General features: G+C 37.2%; 1 protein-coding gene across 1 annotated transcript in view; it reads left to right on the top strand.

The window, feature by feature from the left end:
* The window catches only part of ADAMTS19 (ADAM metallopeptidase with thrombospondin type 1 motif 19), a 326,216-nt gene extending 304,574 nt beyond the window's left edge, over window positions 1-21,642 (top strand). The window contains exons 22-23 of the mRNA XM_064275572.1: window positions 14,822-14,999; window positions 21,491-21,642. Coding sequence (XP_064131642.1) covers window positions 14,822-14,999; window positions 21,491-21,642 — 330 coding nt within the window. The remainder of the gene's footprint in view (window positions 1-14,821; window positions 15,000-21,490) is intronic.
* The last annotated feature ends 1,107 nt before the right edge of the window (window positions 21,643-22,749 follow it).

Here is a 22,749-nt window from a genome sequence, read left to right as displayed (position 1 = left end):
AAGTACATAGGCTACTTCTTGGCTAAGAAGGCAACAATTTCTTTGGTGAATTAGACAGAGACATGATACTGGGCAGGTTATATCATGAGTCATTGTGGAAATTCCTACATGAATCATGAATTTTCCATGACAGGAAGATAATTTTATAACAGTAGCTCCATTTGAGATTATGGGCAGGCCTTGAGGGACCTCCTGAAATCATAGTGACTGTTCTCCCTCATTTTGACACTTATAACTTTATAGATTGCTGTTGATTGAGGTCTATAGCCCTTTTTTGAATTAAAGATGTTTTAGTGTTTAGTACTTTTTAAAAGTATTAAACCAAGATATTAGCAAAGCTTTCTGTTAATATTATTATTAATGCTATGCCAGGAGTGAGATTTCCATGTTCCACTTCTTATTGCAATTTGCTTTTTGGCCAGTGCCTGACTAACCAACCATCCATCTTTTACAATAAAAGGAAGAGATTCACCTTGCCTTTCTCCAGAGATGTACGTCACAGACACTCAGAGTTTATTTCTTTGTTTCTATGATAATATCACCATCAAGAATTTGTTAATGATTTGTTAAGTGTGTGATTTTTTTTTTTCTCTACAATTTTTCTCTCCCCCCTCATTTGTTTGCATTTAGGTCATTCCATAAGTTTGTTAAATCATTCTGTCATCTCAGCCTTCTCTTGTCAGTACTGGCAAACCTTGCCAGCTCAGTGCCATCTTCTAAGTTAGTAAATATAACATTCTAAGAGTCTGAGTCTGTATCTATCATGAGCTCATCTTTGACTGTTTTTAGAAAAACATGAACATGTGAGTTAAATAAAACTTCTCCTCTACACTCCCACCAACCTGGACATCATTTGTATTTACCCAGATATTTCCCCATCGGCTGGTTTATTTAGACCAAATTTTCTTAGGTAAAATAAGGTCTGTCGTCTCTTATTACCCGGCATAAGAGCAACAGAAGGAAATGACGTTTTAGGTAATAGAAAGGGTTATAAGATTTAACAATGTGTATCTTGCTTTAACGAAGATGAAGCCTTCTTTTTTTTTTTTTTTAAATTTTTATTAAGCTTCAAGTGAACATTTACCATTCCAATCAGTCTGTCACATGTAGGTTTACATACATCTTACTCCCTTCTCCCACTTGCTCTCCCCCTGTTGAGTCAGCCCTTACAGTCTCTCGTTTCGTGCCAATTTTACCTTCTTCCCTCTCTCTCTATCTTCCCATCCCCCCTCCAGTCAAGAGTTGCCAACACACTCTCCTGTGTCCACCTGATTTAATTAGCTCACTCTTCATCAGTATCTCTCTCCCCCCCACTGACCAGTCCTTTTCATGCCTGATGATTTGTCTTCGGGGATGGTTCCTGTCCTGTGCCATCAGAAGTTCTGGGGAGCATTGTCTCTGGGATTCCTCTAGTCGCAATCATACCATTAGGTGTGGTCTTTTAATGAGAATTTGGGGTCTGCATCCCATTGGTCTCCCGCTCCCTCAGGAGTTGTCTGTTGTGTTCCCTGACAGGGCAGACATCGATTGTGGCCGGGCACCAACTAGTTCTTCTGGTCTCAGGATATTGTAGGTCTCTAGTTCAAGTGGCCCTTTCTGTCTCTTGGGTTCTTAGTTGTCGTGTGACCTTGGTGTTCTTCCTTTGCCTTTGCTCCCGGTGGGTTGAGACCAATTAATGTATTTTAGACGGCTGCTTGTTGGCATTTAGGATCCCAGGTGCCACAATTCAAAGTGGGATGCAGAGTGTTTTCATAATAGAATTGTTTTGCCCATTGATTTAGAAGTCCTCTCAAACCAAGTTCCCCAGACCCCAGCCCCTACTTCGCTATCCTTTGAAGCTTTCATCTCGGAAACCTCTTTACTTTTAATCCTGTCCAATTAGGCTGACCTTCCATGTTTTGAGTGTTGTCTTTCCCTTCACCCAAAGCAGTTCCCATCTACAGATTGATCAATAAAAAGCCCTCTCCCTCCCTCCCTCCCTCCCCCCTTTGTAACCACAAAAGTATGTGTTCTTTTCCGTTTTTTCTATTTCTCAAGATCTTATAATAGTGGTCTTATACAATATTTGTCCTTTTGCAAGTGACTCATTTCGCTCAGCATAATGCCTTCCAGATTCCTCCATGTTATGAAGTGTTTCAGAGATTCGTCACTGTTCTTTATCGATGCGTAGTATTCCATTGTGTGAATATACCACAATTTATTTACCCATTCGTCCGTTGATGGACATCTTGGTTGCTTCCAGCTTTTTGCTATTGTAAACAGAGCTGCAATAAACATGGGTGTGCATATATCTGTTTGTGTGAAGGGTCTTGTATTTTTAGGGTATATTCCGAGGAGTGGGATTTCTGGGTTGTATGGTAGTTCTATTTCTAACTGTTTAAGATAACGCCAGATGGATTTCCAAAGTGGTTGTACCATTTTACAACCCCACCAGCAGTGTATGAGAGTTCCAGTCTCTCCGCAGCCTCTCCAACATTTATTATTTTGTGTTTTTTGAATTAATGCCAGTCTAGTTGGTGTCAGATGGAATCTCATCGTAGTTTTAATTTGCATTTCTCTAATGGCTAATGATCGTGAGCATTTTCTCATGTATCTGTTGGCTGCCTGAATATCTTCCTTAGTGAAATGTGTGTTCATATCCTTTGCCCACTTCTTGATTGGGTTGTTTGTCTTTTTGTGGTTGAGTTTTGACAGAATCATGTAGATTTTAGAGATCAGGCGCTGGTCTGAGATGTCATAGCTGAATATTCTTTCCCAGTCTGTAGGTGGTCTTTTTACTCTTTTGGTGAAGTCTTTAGATGAGCATAGGTGTTTGATTTTTAGGAGCTCCCAGTTATCTGGTTTCTCTTCATCATTTTTGGCAATGTTTTGTATTCTGTTTATGCCCTGTATTAGGGCTCCTAGGGTAGATCCTATTTTTTCTTCCATGATTTTTATCGTTTTAGTCTTTATGTTTAGGTCTTTGATCCACTCGGAGTTAGTTTTTGTGCATGGTGTGAGGTATGGGTCCTGTTTCATTCTTTTGCAAATGGATATCCAGGTATGCCAGCACCATTTGTTAAAAAGACTATTATTTCCCCAATTGACTGACACTGGTCCTTTGTCAAATATCAGCTGCTCATAAATGGATGGATTTATATCTGGATTCTCAATTCTGTTCCATTGGTCTATGTGCCTGTTGTTGTACCAGTACCAGGCTGTTTTGACTACTGTAGCTATATAATAGGTTCTGAAATCAGGTAGGGTGAGGCCTCCCACTTTCTTCTTCTTTTTCAGTAATGTTTTGCTTATCCGGGGGTTCTTTCCTTTCCATATGAAATTAGTGATTTGTTTCTCTATTCCCTTAAAGTATGACATTGGTATTTGGATTGGAAGTGTGTTGTATGTATAAATGGCTTTTGGTAGAATAGACATTTTTACTATGTTAAGTCTTCCTATCCATGAGCAGGGTATGTTTTTCCATTTAAGTGTGTCCTTTTGAATTTCTTGTAGCAGAGTTTTATAGTTTTCTTTGTATAGGTCTTTTACATCCTTGGTAAGATTTATTCCTAAGTATTTTATCTTCTTGGGGGCTACTGTGAATGGTATTGATTTGGTTATTTCCTCTTCGGTGTTCTTTTTGTTGATGTAGAGGAATCCAAGTGATTTTTGTATGTTTATTTTATATCCTGAGACTCTTCCAAACTCTTCTATTAGTTTCAGTAGTTTTCTGGAGGATTTCTTAGGGTTTTCCACGTATACGATCACGTCATCTGCAAATAGTGATAGCTTTACTTCCTCCTTACCAATCTGGATACCCTTTATTTCTTTGTCTAGCCTAATTGCTCTGGCTAGGACTTCAAGTACGATGTTGAATAAGAGTGGTGATAAAGGGCATCCTTGTCTGGTTCCCGTTCTCAAGGGAAATGCTTTCAGGTTCTCTCCATTTAGAGTGATATTGGCCGTCGGCTTTGCATATATGCCCTTTATTATGTTGAGGAATTTTCCTTCAATTCCTATTTTGGTGAGAGTTTTTATCATAAATGGGTGTTGGACTTTGTCAAATGCCTTTTCTGCATCAATTGATAAGATCATGTGGTTTTTGTCTTTTGTTTTATTTATGTGATGGATTACATTAATGGTTTTTCTGATATTAAAGCAGCCTTGCATACCTGGTATAAATCCCACTTGATCAGGGTGAATTATTTTTTTGATGTGTTGTTGGATTCTATTGGCTAGAATTTTATTAAGGATTTTTGCATCTATGTTCATGAGGGATATAGGTCTAAAATTTTCTTTTTTTGTAATGTCTTTACCTGGTTTTGGTATCAGGGAGATGGTAGCTTCATAGAATGAGTTGGGTAGTATTCCGTCTTTTTCTATACTTTGAAATACCTTCAATAGTAATGGTGTTAAGTCTTCCCTGAAGGTTTGGTAGAACTCTGCAGTGAAGCCATCTGGGCCAGGACTTTTTTTTGTTGGGAGTTTTTTGATTACCGTTTCAATCTCTTTTTTTGTTATGGGTCTATTTAGTTGTTCTACTTCTGAATGTGTTAGTTTAGGTAAGTAGTATTGTTCCAAGAATTTATCCATTTCTTCTAGGTTTTCAAATTTGTTAGAGTACAATTTTATGTAGTAATCTGATATGATTCTTTTGATTTCATTTGGTTCTGTTGTGATGTGGTCCTTCTCGTTTCTTATTTGGGTTATTTGTTTCCTTTCCTGTTTTTCTTTAGTCAGTCTAGCCAATGGTTTATCAATTTTGTTAATTTTTTCAAAGAACCAGCTTTTGGCTTTGTTGATTCTTTCAATTGTTTTTCTGTTCTCTAATTCATTTAGTTCAGCTCTAATTTTTATTATTTGTTTTCTTCGGGTGCCTGATGGATTCTTTTGTTGCTCACTTTCTATTTGCTCAAGTTGTCGGGACAGTTCTCTGATTTTGTCTCTTTCTTCTTTTTGTATGTGTGCATTTATCGATATAAATTGGCCTCTGAGCACTGCTTTTGCTGTGTCCCAGAGGTTTTGATAGGAAGTATTTTCATTCTCGTTGCTTTCTAAGAATTTCCTTATTCCCTCCTTGATGTCTTCTATAACCCAGTCTTTTTTCAGGAGGGTATTGTTCATTTTCCAAGTATTTGATTTCTTTTCCCTAGTTTTTCTGTTATTGATTTCTAGCTTCATTGCCTTGTGGTCTGAGAAGATGCTTTGTAATATTTCGATGTTTTGGATTCTGGAAAGATTTGTTTTATGCCCTAATATGTGGTCTATTCTAGAGAATGTTCCATGTGCGCTAGAAAAAAAAGTATATTTTGCAGCAGTTGGGTGGAGAGTTCTGTATAAGTCAATGAGGTCAAGTTGGTTGATTGTTGTAAGTAGGTCTTCCGTGTCTCTATTGAGCTTCTTACTGGATGTCCTGTCCTTCTCCGAAAGTGGTGTGTTGAAGTCTCCTACTATATATGTGGAGGTGTCTATCTCACTTTTCAATTCTGTTAAAATTTGATTTATGTATCTTGCAGCCCTGTCATTAGGTGCGTAAATATTTAATATGGTTATGTCTTGCTGATCAATTGTCCCTTTTATCATTATATAGTGTCCTTCTTTATCCTTTGTGGCGGATTTAAGTCTGAAGTCTATTTTGTCAGAAATTAATATTGCTACTCCTCTTCTTTTTTGCTTATTGTTTGCTTGATATATTTTTTTCCATCCTTTGAGTTTTAGTTTGTTTGTGTCTCTAAGTCTAAGGTGTGTCTCTTGTAGGCAGCATATAGATGGATCGTGTTTTTTTATCCAGTCCGTGACTCTCTGTCTCTTTATTGGTGCATTTAGTCCATTTACATTCAGCGTAATTATAGATAAGTAAGTTTTTAGTGCTGTCATTTTGATGCCTTTTCATGTGTGTTGTTGGCCATTTCATTTTTCCACATGCTTTTTTGTGCTGAGACGTTTTTCTTAGTAGCTTGTGAGATCCTCATTTTCATAATGTTTAACTTTGTGTTTATTGAGTCGTTACGTTTTTCTTGGCTTTTTTCTTGAGTTATGGGATTGATATTCCGTTTTGTGGTTACCTTTTTATTTACCCCTATTTTTCTAAGTAAAAACCTAACTTGTATCCTTCTATTTCGCCTTGTATCACTCTCCATCTGGCAGTTCAATGCCTCCTATATTTAGTCCCTCTTTTTGATTATTTTGATCGTTTATCTATTGATTTCCATGATTTCCTGTTGTGTGTATTATTTTGTTTATTTATTTATTTTTTAGAATTAGTCTTAATTTGTTTGTTTTTGTGCTTTCCCTGTTTGAGTTGCGTTGATATCAGGACGTTCTGTTTTGTGACCTTGTATTGTGCCGGTACCATATATTATTGGTCATCCGGCCAAACAATCTCTTTTAGCATTTCTTGCAGTCTTGGTTTAGTTTTTGCAAATTCTCTAAACTTGTGTTTATCTGTAAATATCTTAATTTCTCCTTCATATTTCAGAGAGAGTTTTGCTGGATATATGATCCTTGGTTGGCAGTTTTTCTCGTTTAGTGCTCTGTATATGTCGTCCCATTCCCTTCTTGCCTGCATGGTTTCTGCTGAGTAGTCTGAACTTATTCTTATTGATTCTCCCTTGAAGGAAACCTTTCTTTTCTCCCTGGCTGCTTTTAAAATTTTCTGTTTGTCTTTGGTTTTGGCAAGTTTGATGATGATGTGTCTTGGTGTTTTTCTTTTTGGATCAATCTTAAATGGGGTTCGATGAGCATCTTGGATAGATATCCTTTCTTCTTTCATGATGTCAGGGAAGTTTTGTGTCAGGAGTTCTTCAACTATTTTCTCTGTGTTTTCTGTCCCCCCTACCTGTTCTGGGACTCCAATTACTTGCAAGTTATCCTTCTTGATAGAGTCCCACATGATTCTTAGGGTTTCTTCATTTTTTTTAATTCTTTTATCTGATTTTTTTTCAGCTATGTTGGTGTTGTTTCCCTGGTCCTCCAGAAGTCCCAGTCTACATTCTAATTGCTCGAGTCTGCTCCTCTGACTTTCTATTGCGTTGTCAAATTCTGTAATTTTATTGTTAATCTTTTGGATTTCTACATGCTGTCTTTCTATGGATTCTTGCAACTTATTAATTTTTCCAGTATGTTCTTGAATAATCTTTTTGAGTTCTTCAACAGTTTTATCAGTGTGTTCCTTGGCTTTTTCTGCATTTATCCTAATTTCATTTGTGATATCTTTAAGCATTCTGTAAATTAGTTTTTTATATTCTGTATCTGATAATTCCAGGATTGTATCTTCATTTGGGAAAGATTTTGATTCTTTTGTTTGGGGGGTTGGAGAAGCTGTCATGGTCTGTTTCTTTATGTGGTTTGATATGGACTGCTGTCTCCGAGCCATCACTGGGAAACTAGATTTTCCAAGTAGTCAGCTGGTGCGCTGGCTCCTAGTTCTGAAAACAGTCGCTGTCTGCCCGTATTTGTTCGTTTTCCGTCTCTAAGTCTGTGCTTGTTGTTCAGAGTTCGTAGATTGTTGTGTATGTGATCGATTCCCTTGTTTTTCCGAGTCTTTGTTGCAAGAGGGATCCGCGGTAGCGTCCACCTAGTCCGCCATCTTGGCCCCCCTGAAGCCTTCTTTTTATTACCAAATTGGTTAACAGTTATATGCATGATCGTCATTGACTAAAACATTTTTTGTAATCGTTTGAATAGTCTGAACTGTTTGAATTATTGAGAAAGTTTTCTGTATTATGTTTAGTGCTTGACATGCAATATACAGTGTATTATTTAATACAGTATTAAGAATTGTCACTAATGTCCCAAGGCAGGGAAGGATTTTTTCCATTATAAGAAAAATTTATGATGATGTTAAAGGAGCCCTGGTGGCACAGTGGTTATTATGTAATATATTACTTATGTGGACCCAAGTGCAGTGAGGATCATAATTTTCTTAGATCTAAATGATGGGGTTCACTAAATCAATAAAACAGATTTCACTTTCAGAGACTTTAGAGCTTATCATGTGTGGAGGGGGCAGGGGGCGGATACCTACATCATTTTTCCTTCTGCCTTGTTATCTCTGTCAAAATATCTGCTTTAACTTCAAAATCAATGTGTGCAATTTTCTAAGATGTTTAAGTTTGTTTTAAAGAGTACTGCTTCTTTTTTTTTACTCTAGTAAACCCAGGACCCTGAAAGTATGTTTCCTGTTCAGAATTAAAGACTTCTAGTTCGTGAAATTGTTTCATGAGGCCTTTTGTTTCAAAAGTCCTTTGGGGTAATATTAAGTTGTTTGGGGAACAGAATATTTATCAGACAATATAAGTTTCTCTTGTTAAAATACTCCAGTCACAAAAGTTTCCTTGTAACAGAAACATCGATGGCAAGTTATTGGTACACACTGTGTTTCTTTACCAGTTGCTGGCAAATTGATTTTGACATTTTAGCATTTTGGTCTTTAGTGGAAATCTATAGTGCTCCATTGTTTCAAAAATATTTTAAATGTATTTGATACACGTATGAAGAGCAAGATTTAAAATTTATAAAAACTCTGAGAGAAAGGAGAAACGAAGGGAAAGGAGAGGGAGGGAAGGAAGGAAGAAGTTGAAATTGATGCGAAGTCTGAAGAAACATTGACTTCACACACCACTCCATTTGTTCACCTTTCTTATTAAACAATTTGTAATATCTCATCCTTCTTATTAGGCAGTTTGGAATATCATAGTCTACAAATGTATGAGTAAAAATGATGGAAAGCGTATAGTGGAAAGAACTTATTTGGACTCAAAAAACTTGCATTTGAGGTCTATCTCTTCTTCTGATGGGGCAAGTCATTGTCACCTTCTTAGTGACATTCTGTTGGGATTGCAATATCCCATACCCTAAACCTTTCCCCCTCTCCTTTCCATCGTTTGTTTTCTCTGTAGCACTTATTACCACCAAACATACAAGGTATTTTATTTATTTTCTTCCTTATCTTATAGCCTCCCCCCATTAGAATATAAGCTCCTTGAGGGCATAGATTTTTGTCTTTTTTTTTTTTTTTAAATGACATCCTTGAATCCAGACCTGGGCTTGGCACATTGTTGTTGCTCTTAGGTGCCGTGGAGTCGGCTCTGACTCATAGAAACCCTACAGGACAGAACGGAGCTGCCCCATATGGTTTCCAAGGAGCAGCTGGTGCATTTGAACTGCTCACCTTTTAGTTAGCAGCTGAGCTCTTAACCACTATGCCACCAGGGCCCCTTGTAGGCTTTCATAAATTCATAAATTGAATGAATGAACAAACCAATGAAATAAACTATGAGGTTCACTCTTTGCTTGTAAACTTATGAGGAATATTAACCAATATATTCTATGTAAAAGCGTATTAGATAATGCCTCAACTATAGTAGGCATTTATGGTATCCATTCATTTATGTTCATTCATTGTCTAATATAGAAATCTATCAGTAGGTCTGGTGATGAAGTGGTTAAGAGCTACGGCTGCTAACCAAAAGGTCAGCAGTTCAAATCCACCAGCCACTGCTTGGAAATCCTATGGGGCAGTTCTACTCTGTCCTATAGGGCCTCTGTGGGTTGGAATTGACTCGACGGCAACAAGTTTTTTTTGTTTTTTTATCAGTAGGTCTATGAATAGGGTGACCATATGTCCTAGTTTACCCAGGACTATCCCAGTGTATAGCTGTAATTTTGGAATAATTATTATCAATGACTTTTTTTTTTCACAAGTGCCTAATTTGAGTGATAAATTATATGATCACCCTATCTAAAGATGAATCAAACATATGAGTTGTTCTAAGGGCAAAAAAATTTACCTTGTGCCACATAACCTAAGATACACCAAAAAACAAAACAAAAAGTCCTTCTAATCCATTAGTCTTTAATTTAATAGTAACATAGGAGGATTAGAGGTTAATTTGGCAGGGTGAGGGAAAAGAAAATATTTCTGTCTGGTTTATCGCAAACAGGGGTATTAGCAATCTTCTAGTATACACCAGTGCTTAAGCACCCAAGCTCTGAATTCAGTATTTGCGGATTCAAATTTCAGTTCTGCCACTTCTTAGTTGTATAACTTGGGGCAATTTTTTTAAAACTTCTTTGAGACTCCATTTACTCATCTGTTAGAAATGAATAATAATAGTACTTAAGGGCTTCAAATAAGATATTAAAATAAATATAACTTCTAATATAGTGCCAGGTATATAATAAATTCTAAGTGCTGGCTACTGTTATTGTTATATGGAGTAAAAGCTTTCTGTGGTTGTATTTTAGTTTTCTTTGATCCTGAGCAGCAAACAGTAGCTCTGTAGGGTAACAGAGTAATTTAAAATTTCACACAATTGACTAAAAGTGGATGAAATCACCCAACTTCCATAAAACCAAAAAAAACCAAACCCAGCACCGTCGAGTCGATTCTGATGCATAGCGACCCTATAGGACAGAGTAGAACTGCCCCATAGAGCTTCCAAGGCGTGGCTGGTGGAATCCAACTGTTGGCCCTTTGGTTAGCAGCCACAGCACTTAACCACTGTGACACCAGGGTTTCCAAATCCACTGCCGTCAAGTCAATTCCGACGCATAGCGGCCCTACAGTACAGAGTAGAAATACCCTGTAGAGTTTCCAAGGAGCACCTGGCAGATTTGAACTGCCGACCTTTTGGTTAGCAGCCATAGCCCTTAACCAGTATGCCACCAGGGCTTCCCCAGCTTCCATAGTGTTTAGTAATCTGTTCCTAACTTCATCTATTTTATGTCATTGTATATTGTTAATTAAGTTCATTGAAGAAAGTACTAGATCCATAGTATAAATAATCCCTACTATTTTTACGACACCTTGAACACAATGGGTAATCAATAAATATTTTAAAAAATAATGAATGAATATTTTGAGACATTAAAGGAAAGTAGACTTCTGAGACTTCATTTGACAGAATTTCTGTCAGGCCATTATTGAGTGGCAGAGTGAATAATTAATAAGATTAGAGCTTTTATTGCTATGTAACTTCACCACTTAAAAGTTGCCAGAGTGCAGAAACCTTTAATAATAAGGTATTTGGAATTTCTACTTTCATAGAAATTTAAACCTAAACTGTAGCTATGATCTAATGCAATGCCGTGCTTAACGAAAATCTCAGGTAAATTTGTTGCTAAATGCAATATTAGAACAAAGCCTCCTAATTTCAATCGTAGAAATATTTTGGCTTTTTCTTTTAATGTATGTTTGTTTTTAGTCATAGTGATGTGACTTGATAAAAAATCTAATTATTGGTATTGTTTTCTATCATAAAAGTAAGACCTAGTTTAGAAGATACCTTGGGATTCTAATTATTATATATTCAATTTTCACAATATTTGTAATGAAAGTTTTACCAATTTTATAAAGAAAATAATTATTGCTAATGCCTTGATGTTTATATTATTAAAAAAAAATTAAGGAGACCTAGTGGTGCAGTGGTTAAGCACCTGGCTGCTAACCGAAAGCTGGACAGTTTGAATCCACCAGCCACTCCGAGGGAGAAAGATGTGGCAGTCTGCTTCTGTAAAGGTTACAACCTTGGAAACCCGAGGAGGCAGTTCTACTCTGTCCTATACAGTCGCTGTGAGTCAGAATCAACTGGAAATGATACTGTTTGATTTAAACAAGCTGCAGAACTTCCATTATCTCCTGAAAAATATGTTTATTTCCAGGTTATGTCCAAATAGTTACAAAATAACTGGCATAAGGAAAGCAAAAAAGCACTTTTTTTTGTTTCTCAAGAAAGTAACTCTTCAACGGTTATTTGCTAAAATTCTAATTCTGAGTTATTTTATTTATAATAATCCTGAAAAATAATGTCTTGGCTCAGTTTGCTCAGGTCCTTTGGAGTTTCTTATAGGAGATTGATAAAAAATATTGGGAGTAGCCTGTGGCTGATTACTGGACTTATTTGAAATGTGGTAGATAACCTTCTTTACCACATCAGAATGAGTTCATCTATTACAAAGCTTTCATATTCTTTTGGTATCTCAGATATTGTGATGACTTTTGAGATCTACAGAAATTTTAAAAGTAGATTCTTAAATGGTAGTGTCACATAATCTTCACCACTTAAGTTTTTAATTTAATTTTTTTGAATTTTCCTGAAAATATTTTTCTAAGAAACATGATATCGTTATATAATTACTTCCATTCTATAGAGTAATATTAAAATTAAAGCTTTAATGGGAGAAACATTATGTCAGTTACTTCTCTCATAATAGTTTTAAATTATAAGAAAGCTTAAAGCATTATCTGATTTTGGATCACAGAAAGTGAACTTGAACCATTCAGATTCTGTAAAAGTTAAAGAGGAAAAATTGTAACATACCACTTGTTCTTTAATCTGTTATTTGCAGAAAGCTGAGAATTTATCAGATACAAAGAAAGCACTATTCAGAAATATTTACAAAATAAAATGGAGAAAGATTAGTTATCTGTAAAGCAGGTTCATATTAATGACACCCATACATAATAATTCCATTGTTCTGTCAGCAAGCAAGCTATTTGCCTACCTAAAATGTGGGTTTTCCTACTGAACATGACATATCAATGAGCCTAATTTTAAGAGATTTATTATCTGGCTACGACAAACTAGATGCACTGAAATATCTTATTCAAAGAAAAGAAATAATACAAATGTTAAGTACAAAACTTACATTGTGGACCAACAGTTTCCAATTTGGATGAACAGCAGTATTACCTAGATACTTTTTTTTAAATGCAGATCCCTAGAGTGCACAATAGTTTATGGACTTAGAAATTCTTGGCTCTGAAATCAGTAATTTTAAAAAATTTCTCCAAGTGATTCCAAGGCCTCAAATATATGGATATACGGCTTTAAATCACACATGTTCCATAAATGTGGCATACGTAATTGGGAAAATTGTGAAAGACTTCATGGAGGAGGTAGACTTAAGCTTATCTTTTGCAAAGAAGCAAAGCATTTTGGACAGGAATAATCTACCCAGAGGCATCTTGGAAGTAAGGCCTGGTGATCTACTTCTAAAAGATCATAGCCTAAACCAAAAATATCCCCTGAAGTCATCTTAAAACTAAACAATAATTTAGCTTAACTAGTAAAAAGTGTCTGCCTTGAGCATTATGCTCTTTTAAGAACTATCCATATGGGATCAATTGACAACAGCAACTCGAGAGATTAGATCAGAACCTTAGGGGGTAGTGAGTTTATGTTAATGAAGGAGGAACAACTCAGAAAAGAAGGGTGAGAACGGTTACACGACATGTAGAATCTGTTGAATTGGTGTATGTTTTGCTGTGCATATTCTCAACAACAGCAAAAAAAGATGAAAGCCATTGAAAACCTGTGGAGCACGGTTCTACTCCACATGGGGTCGCCATGAGTCAGAATCAACTCAACAGTAACTGGTTGGTTAATGCTATGAGCACAACTGTAGAGGTGGTAATTGGAATTGTGTGGACCTGAGTAGGGAATATAATAGAACCCATGATTCCTAAAGAGCAGTGGTGGAAAATAAATTGAAGAGGTAGATAAATGACAGCCTGAGAATATTAGGATATTGTGCTTGATCTTGCAGGCAGAGGAGAACTTAATAAAGGTTTTTAACCAAGGATATTATACATATAAAGCAATTTTGAGTGGAAGATTGGGTGGGGGCTAAAGACAAAGGGAACAGTTTATACTATTGCAGTAGAACAGACCTGCGGTGATAAGGGGCCTGTGTAGAATAATGGTCCTTGTGTGAATGGAAATAAGAGAGGAAACCATGATCAAGAAAGAAGAACTGACGCCAAAGAGAATGCAATTCTAAGAAAGAATTGGTAAGGTACAGAGGAAAAAAAAATTAAGAATCTTATGTCTGTGTATCTAAAAAGGGACAATCAGAAGCATTTACCAATTTTCAACTAAAATACTATACACCAAGATCATTTCTTTAAATAGTTCTACTGATAGAATTAATAAATCTCTTTAGCCAAGTTTGGCTGAATCTTTAAGGTATAGAACATAATATGGCTAGTAAATAAATCGTCACTTTCAGAAGTGCAAACATACTCCCTCTCTTGCATATAATTTTCATAGTATAAAATAATTGCCTTCTCTCAATCCTATTAACTTCAGTTTATTTGTGACACAAGTTAAATCTGGTAATAAACATGGATCCAAGAGACATCTGTAGTAAAAGACCAATGCACATTAAATATTCTTAGCACCATATCTTACAAATGAAAGCAAACTACAGTTAGCTGAAATGCAAGGAATCAAATAAAAGGGGATGCTACTGGAACAATCCAGATTATGAACTGTGTTTATTAGGACAATATGGATTTCCATCAATCTATCCAGAAATCACAGTTTTTTCAATAACACATCAGGCTGGTAAACCATCTTGATATTGGTTGATAAACATTTTAACGTGGCCAAAGCAGATGAGCAGATAGATTTTAACAAGGATCCAGCTCCACAATTGGGTATGTGTAGACGTGTGAGCATCAATAACTAAATTCAAGAGTAATGAATGAATTATTTGTTGAAAATTAGGTATTAGAACGTTGAAAACTAAGTCTGCCCATGTGCATTACTGGTGTCATTCACCATTGTATACTCTTTCCCTTCAAGTTACACCCTCCAGCTTTGATTATTCTTTTCTCCTATGTCCTTTGTTACCCAAAGTTTTGCTTTAAGTCAGCCAGAGGTTTTGATCAGTACCGTGCCCCAGTTACAGGCATCGATGTTTCCAGCCCATGTTTTACATCAGCTCTGGATGCTGTGACTCATGTTCGTATTTACAAATATAGGGAAAGGTGGCTCACAGACTAGAAAAAGGAAAGGGTGAGAAGGAATCTTAACAGAACTTTCGTCTCTCCTAGTGCTCCATTACCTGTGGTAAGGGAATGCAATCCCGTGTTATCCAGTGCATGCATAAGATCACAGGAAGACATGGAAATGAGTGCTTTTCTTCAGAAAAACCTGCAGCGTACAGACCGTGTCACCTTCAGCCCTGCAATGAGAAGATTAATGTAAATACAATCACGTCACCCAGGCTGGGTAAGCAGACCACAAATGGGGATGGTTTTCAGAAACATAGAAATGCTTTTGGCTTCTCATATTTCGCATATCCCTTTAGTACTTGGGAGTTATAAACCTATACCAATTAGTTTTATTCTCACTAAATTTGATTTATTTAAATGTACCAAACCATACCCACTGCTGTCGAGTCAATTCCAACTCATAGTGACCCTATAGGGCAGAAGAGAACTGCCCCATAGGATTTCCAAGACTATATCTTTATGGAAGCCCACTGCCACATCTTTCTCCCACAGAGCCACTGGATGGCTTCAAATCACTGACATTTTGGGTAATAGCTGAGTGCTTAACCACTGTGCCACCAGGGAGCCTTATAGTTTAGTCTAAATGGTCAGGTCAGGAGAAAATTCTGAAGACTAAGTTAAGTTACTCTGATTCTTGAAGGTCTCTCCTCAGAGCCAGGTCCTAGACATACTAATGCCACACAAAACCAAAAAACCAAACCCAGTGCCGTCAAGCCAATTCTGACTCATAGCGACCTGACAGTACAGAGTAGAACTGTCCCATAGAGTTTCCAAGGAGCGCCTTGCGGATTTGAACTGCTGACCCTTTGGTTAGCAGCTGTAGCACTTAACCACTATGCCATCAGGGTTTCCAATGCCACACAAACCAAAGCTAAAAGGGTGGAACGATGTAACCAGATTTGGGCCTCTGACTAGTCTTGTAACAGAGCTATCAGTTAAGCAAATATCTGCGGAAAAGTGAGATTATAGTATAAGCCTTAGATCCCTCATTGTTAATAGCCTTCTTTCTGATCCTGGGTACAAATTACCTTTGGAGAGACATAGAATAAAAAATGACTTTCAAGAAGAATTGGGACGTGGCTCAACACTCCAGAATAAGAGGTACCATTTTTTTTTTTTCATCTAAATGATATAAATGTTAATTAAAAAAAAACTCATATTAATGCTTATATACATATTTTATGTTATAAAATTATTTCACGTATATTCTCAATTACTGTTAGAATCCATCACCAAGAAGTATATTTATATTTTAAGTACACGTAGCCTATCCTTGCGTAACAAATACTAGTGAACGAACTAACATTTATTTCTGTGGCAGTAGGGGTTTTTAACAGAGTTTCTACTTGGCTATCAGTGGGTTAATTTTTGTTTAACGTCTTCAGTTTTGAAGGAGTCTCTGGGTGGTGTAAATGGTTAAGCACTGAGCTACTAATCGAAACATTGGCTGTTCAAACCCACCCAGAGATTCCTCAGACGACAGGCCTGGTGATCTGCTTCAGAAAGGCCACAGCCTCGAAAACCCTGTGGAGCAGTTCTGCTCTGCACGCATGCGGTCGCCGTGAGTGGGAGCATCTTCAGCTTTAACCTATGTATATAATCCCCAGGGGAACAGCTTGAATTATACAGAATTATGTTGCCAAAACGCAAGGAGTTAAATTGTCATAAGTACTTTTCCAGGCATAAGATTCAATCAAATAGAAAAGTTTGTTTCTTTTTGGAAATACAGAAATGCTTTTTTGAGCCATATAATTAACATTTCTAAGAAATAATCATTTCAAGTAGAAAAGGCCAATTAAGAAAAAGTTAAGCTCTAGGGTGCAGATGAACCAAATCCATGTATTCTAAACTAGCATAGTAATCCCTTTTTCCAACAATTATTTGTAGTATTTCTTGATGTACCATGTGGCAAAAAATAATGGATTTAAAAGAATTTCATTAAAATTCATTTTCTCTTTTTATTATTCCTTGAAGGTATACACCAAAACACAGAAGCACAATGGTTGGAAAATCTAAGATTTTTAATTAAAATAATGTATCATATTGGATAGTGGCAAAAAGATAAAATTATAGCTTGAGTAACTCTGATTATACACATCAGAGCACACTATTTCTTCTTAAGGCCGAATCTATATGACCAGATTTTCGATGCCCATTTATCATTTCAAACACATCATTGCTATATAAATTTTAGTCACTTGTGATGATCAACTTTGATTTTAAAAGTTCCTGAAATCACTATCCCCACCTACCAGACCTAGACCTGTCTGCTGCCTAGGAAACCAGGAATGTGCAATAAAGTGTGAGCACATTTTTGTTTCGCTGTTTCTTCGTAATTTTATCCGTAACAATACGTAGTAAATTTGTATTCCCATTAAGGTGGTTATATTAAACACATTTATTTTTCATTTTTATCTTCTCTGTCAAAATCAAAAGCCACAAAACTGAACCTTAAAAATCATTTGCAGTACCACTCATTGAATTTGAGAAACGCTAACCAAAACGTCAGCAGTTCAAATCCACCAGGCACTCCTTGGAAACTTTATGGGGCAGTTCTACTCTGTCCTATAGGGTCGCTGTGAGCTGGAATCGATTTGATGGCAACAGGTTTTTTTTCTGTTCTCTAATTCATTTAGTTCAGCTCTAATTTTTATTATTTGTTTTCTTCTGGTGCCTGATGGATTCTTTTGTTGCTCACTTTCTATTTGTTCAAGTTGTAGGGACAGTTCTCTGATTTTGGCTCTTTCTTCTTTTTGTATGTGTGCATTTATCGATATAAATTGGCCTCTGAGCACTGCTTTTGCTGTGTCCCAGAGGTTTTGATAGGAAGTATTTTCATTCTCGTTGCTTTCTATGAATTTCCTTATTCCCTCCTTGATGTCTTCTATAACCCAGTCTTTTTTCAGGAGGGTATTGTTCATTTTCCAAGTATTTGATTTCTTTTCCCTAGTTTTTCTGTTATTGATCTCTAGTTTTATTGCCTTGTGGTCTGAGAAGATGCTTTGTAATATTTCGATGTTTTGGACTCTGCAAAGGTTTGTTTTATGACCTAATATGTGGTCTATTCTAGAGAATGTTCCATGTGCGCTGGAAAAAAAAGTATATTTTGCAGCAGTTGGGTGGAGAGTTCTGTATAAGTCAATGAGGTCAAGTTGGTTGATTGTTGTAATTAGATCTTCCGTGTCTCTGTTGAGCTTCTTACTGGATGTCCTGTCCTTCTCCGAAAGTGGTGTGTTGAAGTCTCCTACTATAATTGTGGAGGTATCTATCTCGCTTTTCAGTTCTGTTAAAATTTGATTTATGTATCTTGCAGCCCTGTCATTGGGTGCGTAAATATTTAATATGGTTATGTCTTCCTGATCAATTGTCCCTTTTATCATTATATAGTGTCCTTCTTTATCCTTTGTGGTGGATTTAAGTCTAAAGTCTATTTTGTCAGAAATTAATATTGCTACTCCTCTTCTTTTTTGCTTATTGTTTGCTTGATATACTTTTTTCCATCCTTTGAGTTTTAGTTTGTTTGTGTCTCTAAGTCTAAGGTGTGTCTCTTGTAGGCAGCATATAGATGGATCGTGTTTCTTTATCCAGTCTGTGACTCTCTGTCTCTTTATTGGTGCATTTAGTCCATTTACATTCAGGGTAATTATAGATAAATAAGTTTTTAGTGCTGTCATTTTGATGCCTTTTTATGTGTGTTGTTGACAATTTCATTTTTCCACACACTTTTTTGTGCTGAGGCGTTTTTCTTAGTAAATTGTGAGATCCTCATTTTCATAGTGTTTGACTTTATGTTAGTTGAGTCGTTACGTTTTTCTTGGTTTTTGTCTTGAGTTATAGAGTTGTTATGCCTTTTTGTGGTTACCTCATTATATACCCCTATTTTTCTAAGTAAAAACCTAACTTGTATTGTTCTATATCGCCTTGTATCACTCTCCATATGGCAGTTCAATGCCTCCTGTATTTAGTCCCTCTTTTTGATTATTGTGATCTTTTACCTATTGACTTCCATGATTCCCTGTTATGTGTATTTTTTCTTTTAATTAATCTTAATTTGTTTGTTTTTGTGATTTCCCTATTTGAGTTGATATCAGGACGTTCTGTTTTGTGACCTTGTGTTGTGCTGATATCTGATATTATTGGTTCTGTGACCAAACAATATCCTTTAGTATTTCTTGTAGCTTTGGTTTGGTTTTTGCAAATTCTCTAAACTTGTGTTTGTCTGTAAATATCTTAATTTCGCCTTCATATTTCAGAGAGAGTTTTGCTGGATATATGATCCTTGGTTGGCAGTTTTTCTCCTTCAGTGTTCTGTATATGTCGTCCCATTCCCTTCTTGCCTGCATGGTTTCTGCTGAGTAGTCAGAACATATTCTTATTGATTCTCCCTTGAAGGAAACCTTTCTTTTCTCCCTGGCTGCTTTTAAAATTTTCTGTTTATCTTTGGTTTTGGTGAGTTTGATGATAATATGTCTTGGTGTTTTTCTTTTTGGATCAATCTTAAATGGGGTTCGATGAGCATCTTGGATAGATATCCTTTCGTCTTTCATGATGTCAGGGAAGTTTTCTGTCAGAAGTTCTTCAACTATTTTCTCTGTGTTTTCTGTCCCCCCTCCCTGTTCTGGGACTCCAATCATCCGCAGGTTATCCTTCTTGATAGAGTCCCACATAATTCTTAGGGTTTCTTCATTTTTTTTAATTCTTTTATCTGATTTTTTTTCAGCTATGTTGGTGTTGATTCCCTGGTCCTCCAGATGTCCCAGTCTGCATTCTAATTGCTCGAGTCTGTTCCTCTGACTTCCTAGTGTGTTGTCTAATTCTGTTATTTTATTGTTAATCTTTTGGATTTCTACATGTTGTCTCTCTATGGATTCTTGCAACTTATTAATTTTTCCAGTATGTTCTTGAATAATCTTTTTGAGTTCTTCAACAGTTTTATCAGTGTGTTCCTTGGCTTTTTCTGCAGATATCCTAATTTCATTTGTGATATCATTAAGCATTCTGTAAATTAGTTTTTTATATTCTGTATCTGATAATTCCAGGATTGTATCTTCATTTGGGAAAGATTTTGATTCTTTTGTTTGGGGGGTTGGAGAAGCTGTCACGGTCTGCTTCTTTAAGTGGTTTGATATGGATTGTTGTCTCCGAGCCATCACTGGGAAACTAGTTTTTCCAGAAAATCCGCTAAAAAAAAACTGCAGTCAGATCCCTATCAGAGTTCTCCCTCTGGCTCAGGCTATTCAGATGTTAATGAAGCCGCCTGGGGAGGGTGGGGGAGGGAACAGAGAGATAGGAGAGTAGCACCTCAGAATATAGCCAGAGTTGCTTGTCTTGCTTGGAATGACTGTTATATCTGAGATTCCCGCGGGCGCGTCGCCTATGTGTGCTGGCTGTGTGGAGATTGCCCCCAGGGGGTCTGGCCCGCTGGAGTCACGGTCAGATCCTCCGCTTCCAGCCTCACGCCCAGCGTCAAGGCTCCCCTACTGGGACGGTGCACTCTCAACTCCAAAATCAGTCGCTGCCTCCCGGGGACTTCTCGTCCCTCCAGCCGCGTGGCCGTGCCGCCCCCGTGAACCAGGTGGGCCCCCTCCCGGGGTTAGTTCAGATGGGTGGAGTAGCTCCCCGTGCTTGTGCCGCGACCAAGTGTCCCGGCTGGAACGCTGTTCTCCCCACTCCAATACCAGTCGCTGCCTCCCCGGGACTTCTCCTACCGGCTGCGTCCCACGCCGCCTGCGCGACCCGGCTGGTCCCCTTCCCGGGGTTAGTTCAGGGGGTGGAGTAACTCTCCGTGTTTATGGCGTACCTGCGAGCAGTCCAAATCCCTGCGGGACGGTTCCCCGGCTCGGATGCTGCTCTTTCTGCTCCAAGATCAGTCACTGCCTCCCGGGGACTTCTCCTACCGGCTGCGTCCCATGCCGCCCGTGGAACCGGCTGGTCCCCCTCCCGGGGTTAGTTCAGGGGGGTGGAGCAGGTCTCTGTGCTTGTGCCATACCTGACTGGTACGCTGGCTCCAGGCTCTGGAAACTATCGCTGCTTCCCTGTATTAGTTCCTTCTCCGTCTCTAAATCTGTGTTTGTTGTTCAGGGTTCGTAGATTGTTATGTATGTGATCGATTCACTTGTTTTTCCGTGTCTTTGTTGTAAGAGGGATCCGAGGTAACGTCTGCCTAGTCCGCCATCTTGGCTCCGCCCCGCAACAGGTTTTTTTTGTTTGTTTGTTTTGGTGGAGTTAACTATTGACATGCTCAGCTGCTAACTGAAAGATTGGAGATTCCAGTCCACCTGTAGGTACCTCAGAAGAAAGGCCTGAAAATCTACTTCCAAAAAATTCGGCCACTGAAAACCCTATCGCACACAGTTCTACTCTGACTCACGTGGGGTCACCAAGAGTTGGAATCAATTTGACGGCAACTGGTGGCGGTAGCGGTGGTTGTGATGGATCTTTAATAAGCCTAAAAAAACTCATTAGACTGTTATTCATTAACTTTGCTCCTTTATTATAGGGGGTGTGTATGTGGTTCTGTATCTTCTCTACTGAAACACAGTGGCTGTATTATCTTTTACGTTCCAAGAAGCAATATGAATGAGTTGAAGCAAATATCCAGTACCTCCTCTACCCCCATGTAAATGGTTACAGTATGTTCCCACTAATGGCAGCTAGAATATCTACATGTATTGAATTCAGTGTGGTTTTTTGTTTGTTTCTTAACAGCTGCTCTGACATTCAAGTGCCTGGGAGATCAGTGGCCTGTGTACTGCCGGGTGATACGTGAGAAGAACCTCTGTCAGGACATGCGGTGGTATCAGCGCTGCTGTGAGACATGCAGGGACTTCTATGCCCAAAAGCTGCAGCAGAAGAGTTGACCTCTAGCAGGATGGCTGGCTCACAGCTCTTTGCAGTTACATTATTTATAAGCACACACACTAGCATGTTTTTCAGACCAAATATTATCAGATTACATATAATTTAATCAAATTAATTTATTTTTTGCCTACCAAACATCAATGTGGTGTTTGTTTTGGTTACACAAACATCTTGATTTATCCTATATGACTTCATAAATAATTTTATATGGACAAGTTGGATCCAGTTACCAGAATAAAATGAAAAAGAAAAAAAAATCATTTTAAAAATGAATTTTTAAAAAATTTTCTTTTTTTAAGTTAGGGCTGTTTCTAAGGTGCTATTCTCTCTCCACAGATACTATTAAGTTATCCAGAATGTACACTAACTTAGCTTAATAGCTTAGTAATATTTGGAGAGAAATCATTTCTGTGTGTGTGTCCTGATGCAGAATCAGCCCATTTTCTGTAATCTGTGGAACATAACTAACCTCATACTGTTGAACAGGTTTTCAGAGAATGTATTATGAATTTGGTTTAGATATAGAGACATCAATAGGAAAAATTCTACTGTAATTATAGCCTTATTTTAATAACAGAAAAGTCAAAATAGAGACTTTGATCATGTTCATGAACATGTACTTGAACACAAGTATTGTAACAATGAAACACTGTAAAGATTTACACTGAATCACCATTGCACTGTTGATATAGTGTAGAGAAACCATTATAGAAATGGTAACATCTTACGAAAATATGTATTATTTTAACATGTTGTCATTAGATTTTAGTTTTTCTTTTTTAATATTTTTAACAAAAAAGCATTGATCCACCCCTTTCCTTGTATCTTTTTGCAGGGTTTTGAAAGAGTATAGTATTTAGCCTCATAAATCATTAGGAAAATATTTACTAAATATTTTTCAGCCTTTTCCCTAGGAACAAGGAAAAACAAAAAGCTTATAAAACTCTTGTAGTTTCATTGTGTTTATTCCTTTTAAAAATTAAAAAGTTTTACAGTTCTGTGAAACGTTAAAAAGTCAGCTTAAAATTTTTCTTGTGAGAAAATATTGTACATGATTCACATGATTTCTTAGATTTTTCAATAAACTGTGTGAAACTTCCTGTTGG

The sequence above is a fragment of the Loxodonta africana genome, chromosome 2 (assembly GCF_030014295.1).
Source record: "Loxodonta africana isolate mLoxAfr1 chromosome 2, mLoxAfr1.hap2, whole genome shotgun sequence".
In the NCBI taxonomy this organism is placed as follows: domain Eukaryota; kingdom Metazoa; phylum Chordata; class Mammalia; order Proboscidea; family Elephantidae; genus Loxodonta; species Loxodonta africana.
The sequence above is the reverse complement of the archived record's forward strand: the minus strand, read 5'-3'. Positions and strand labels throughout refer to the sequence as shown.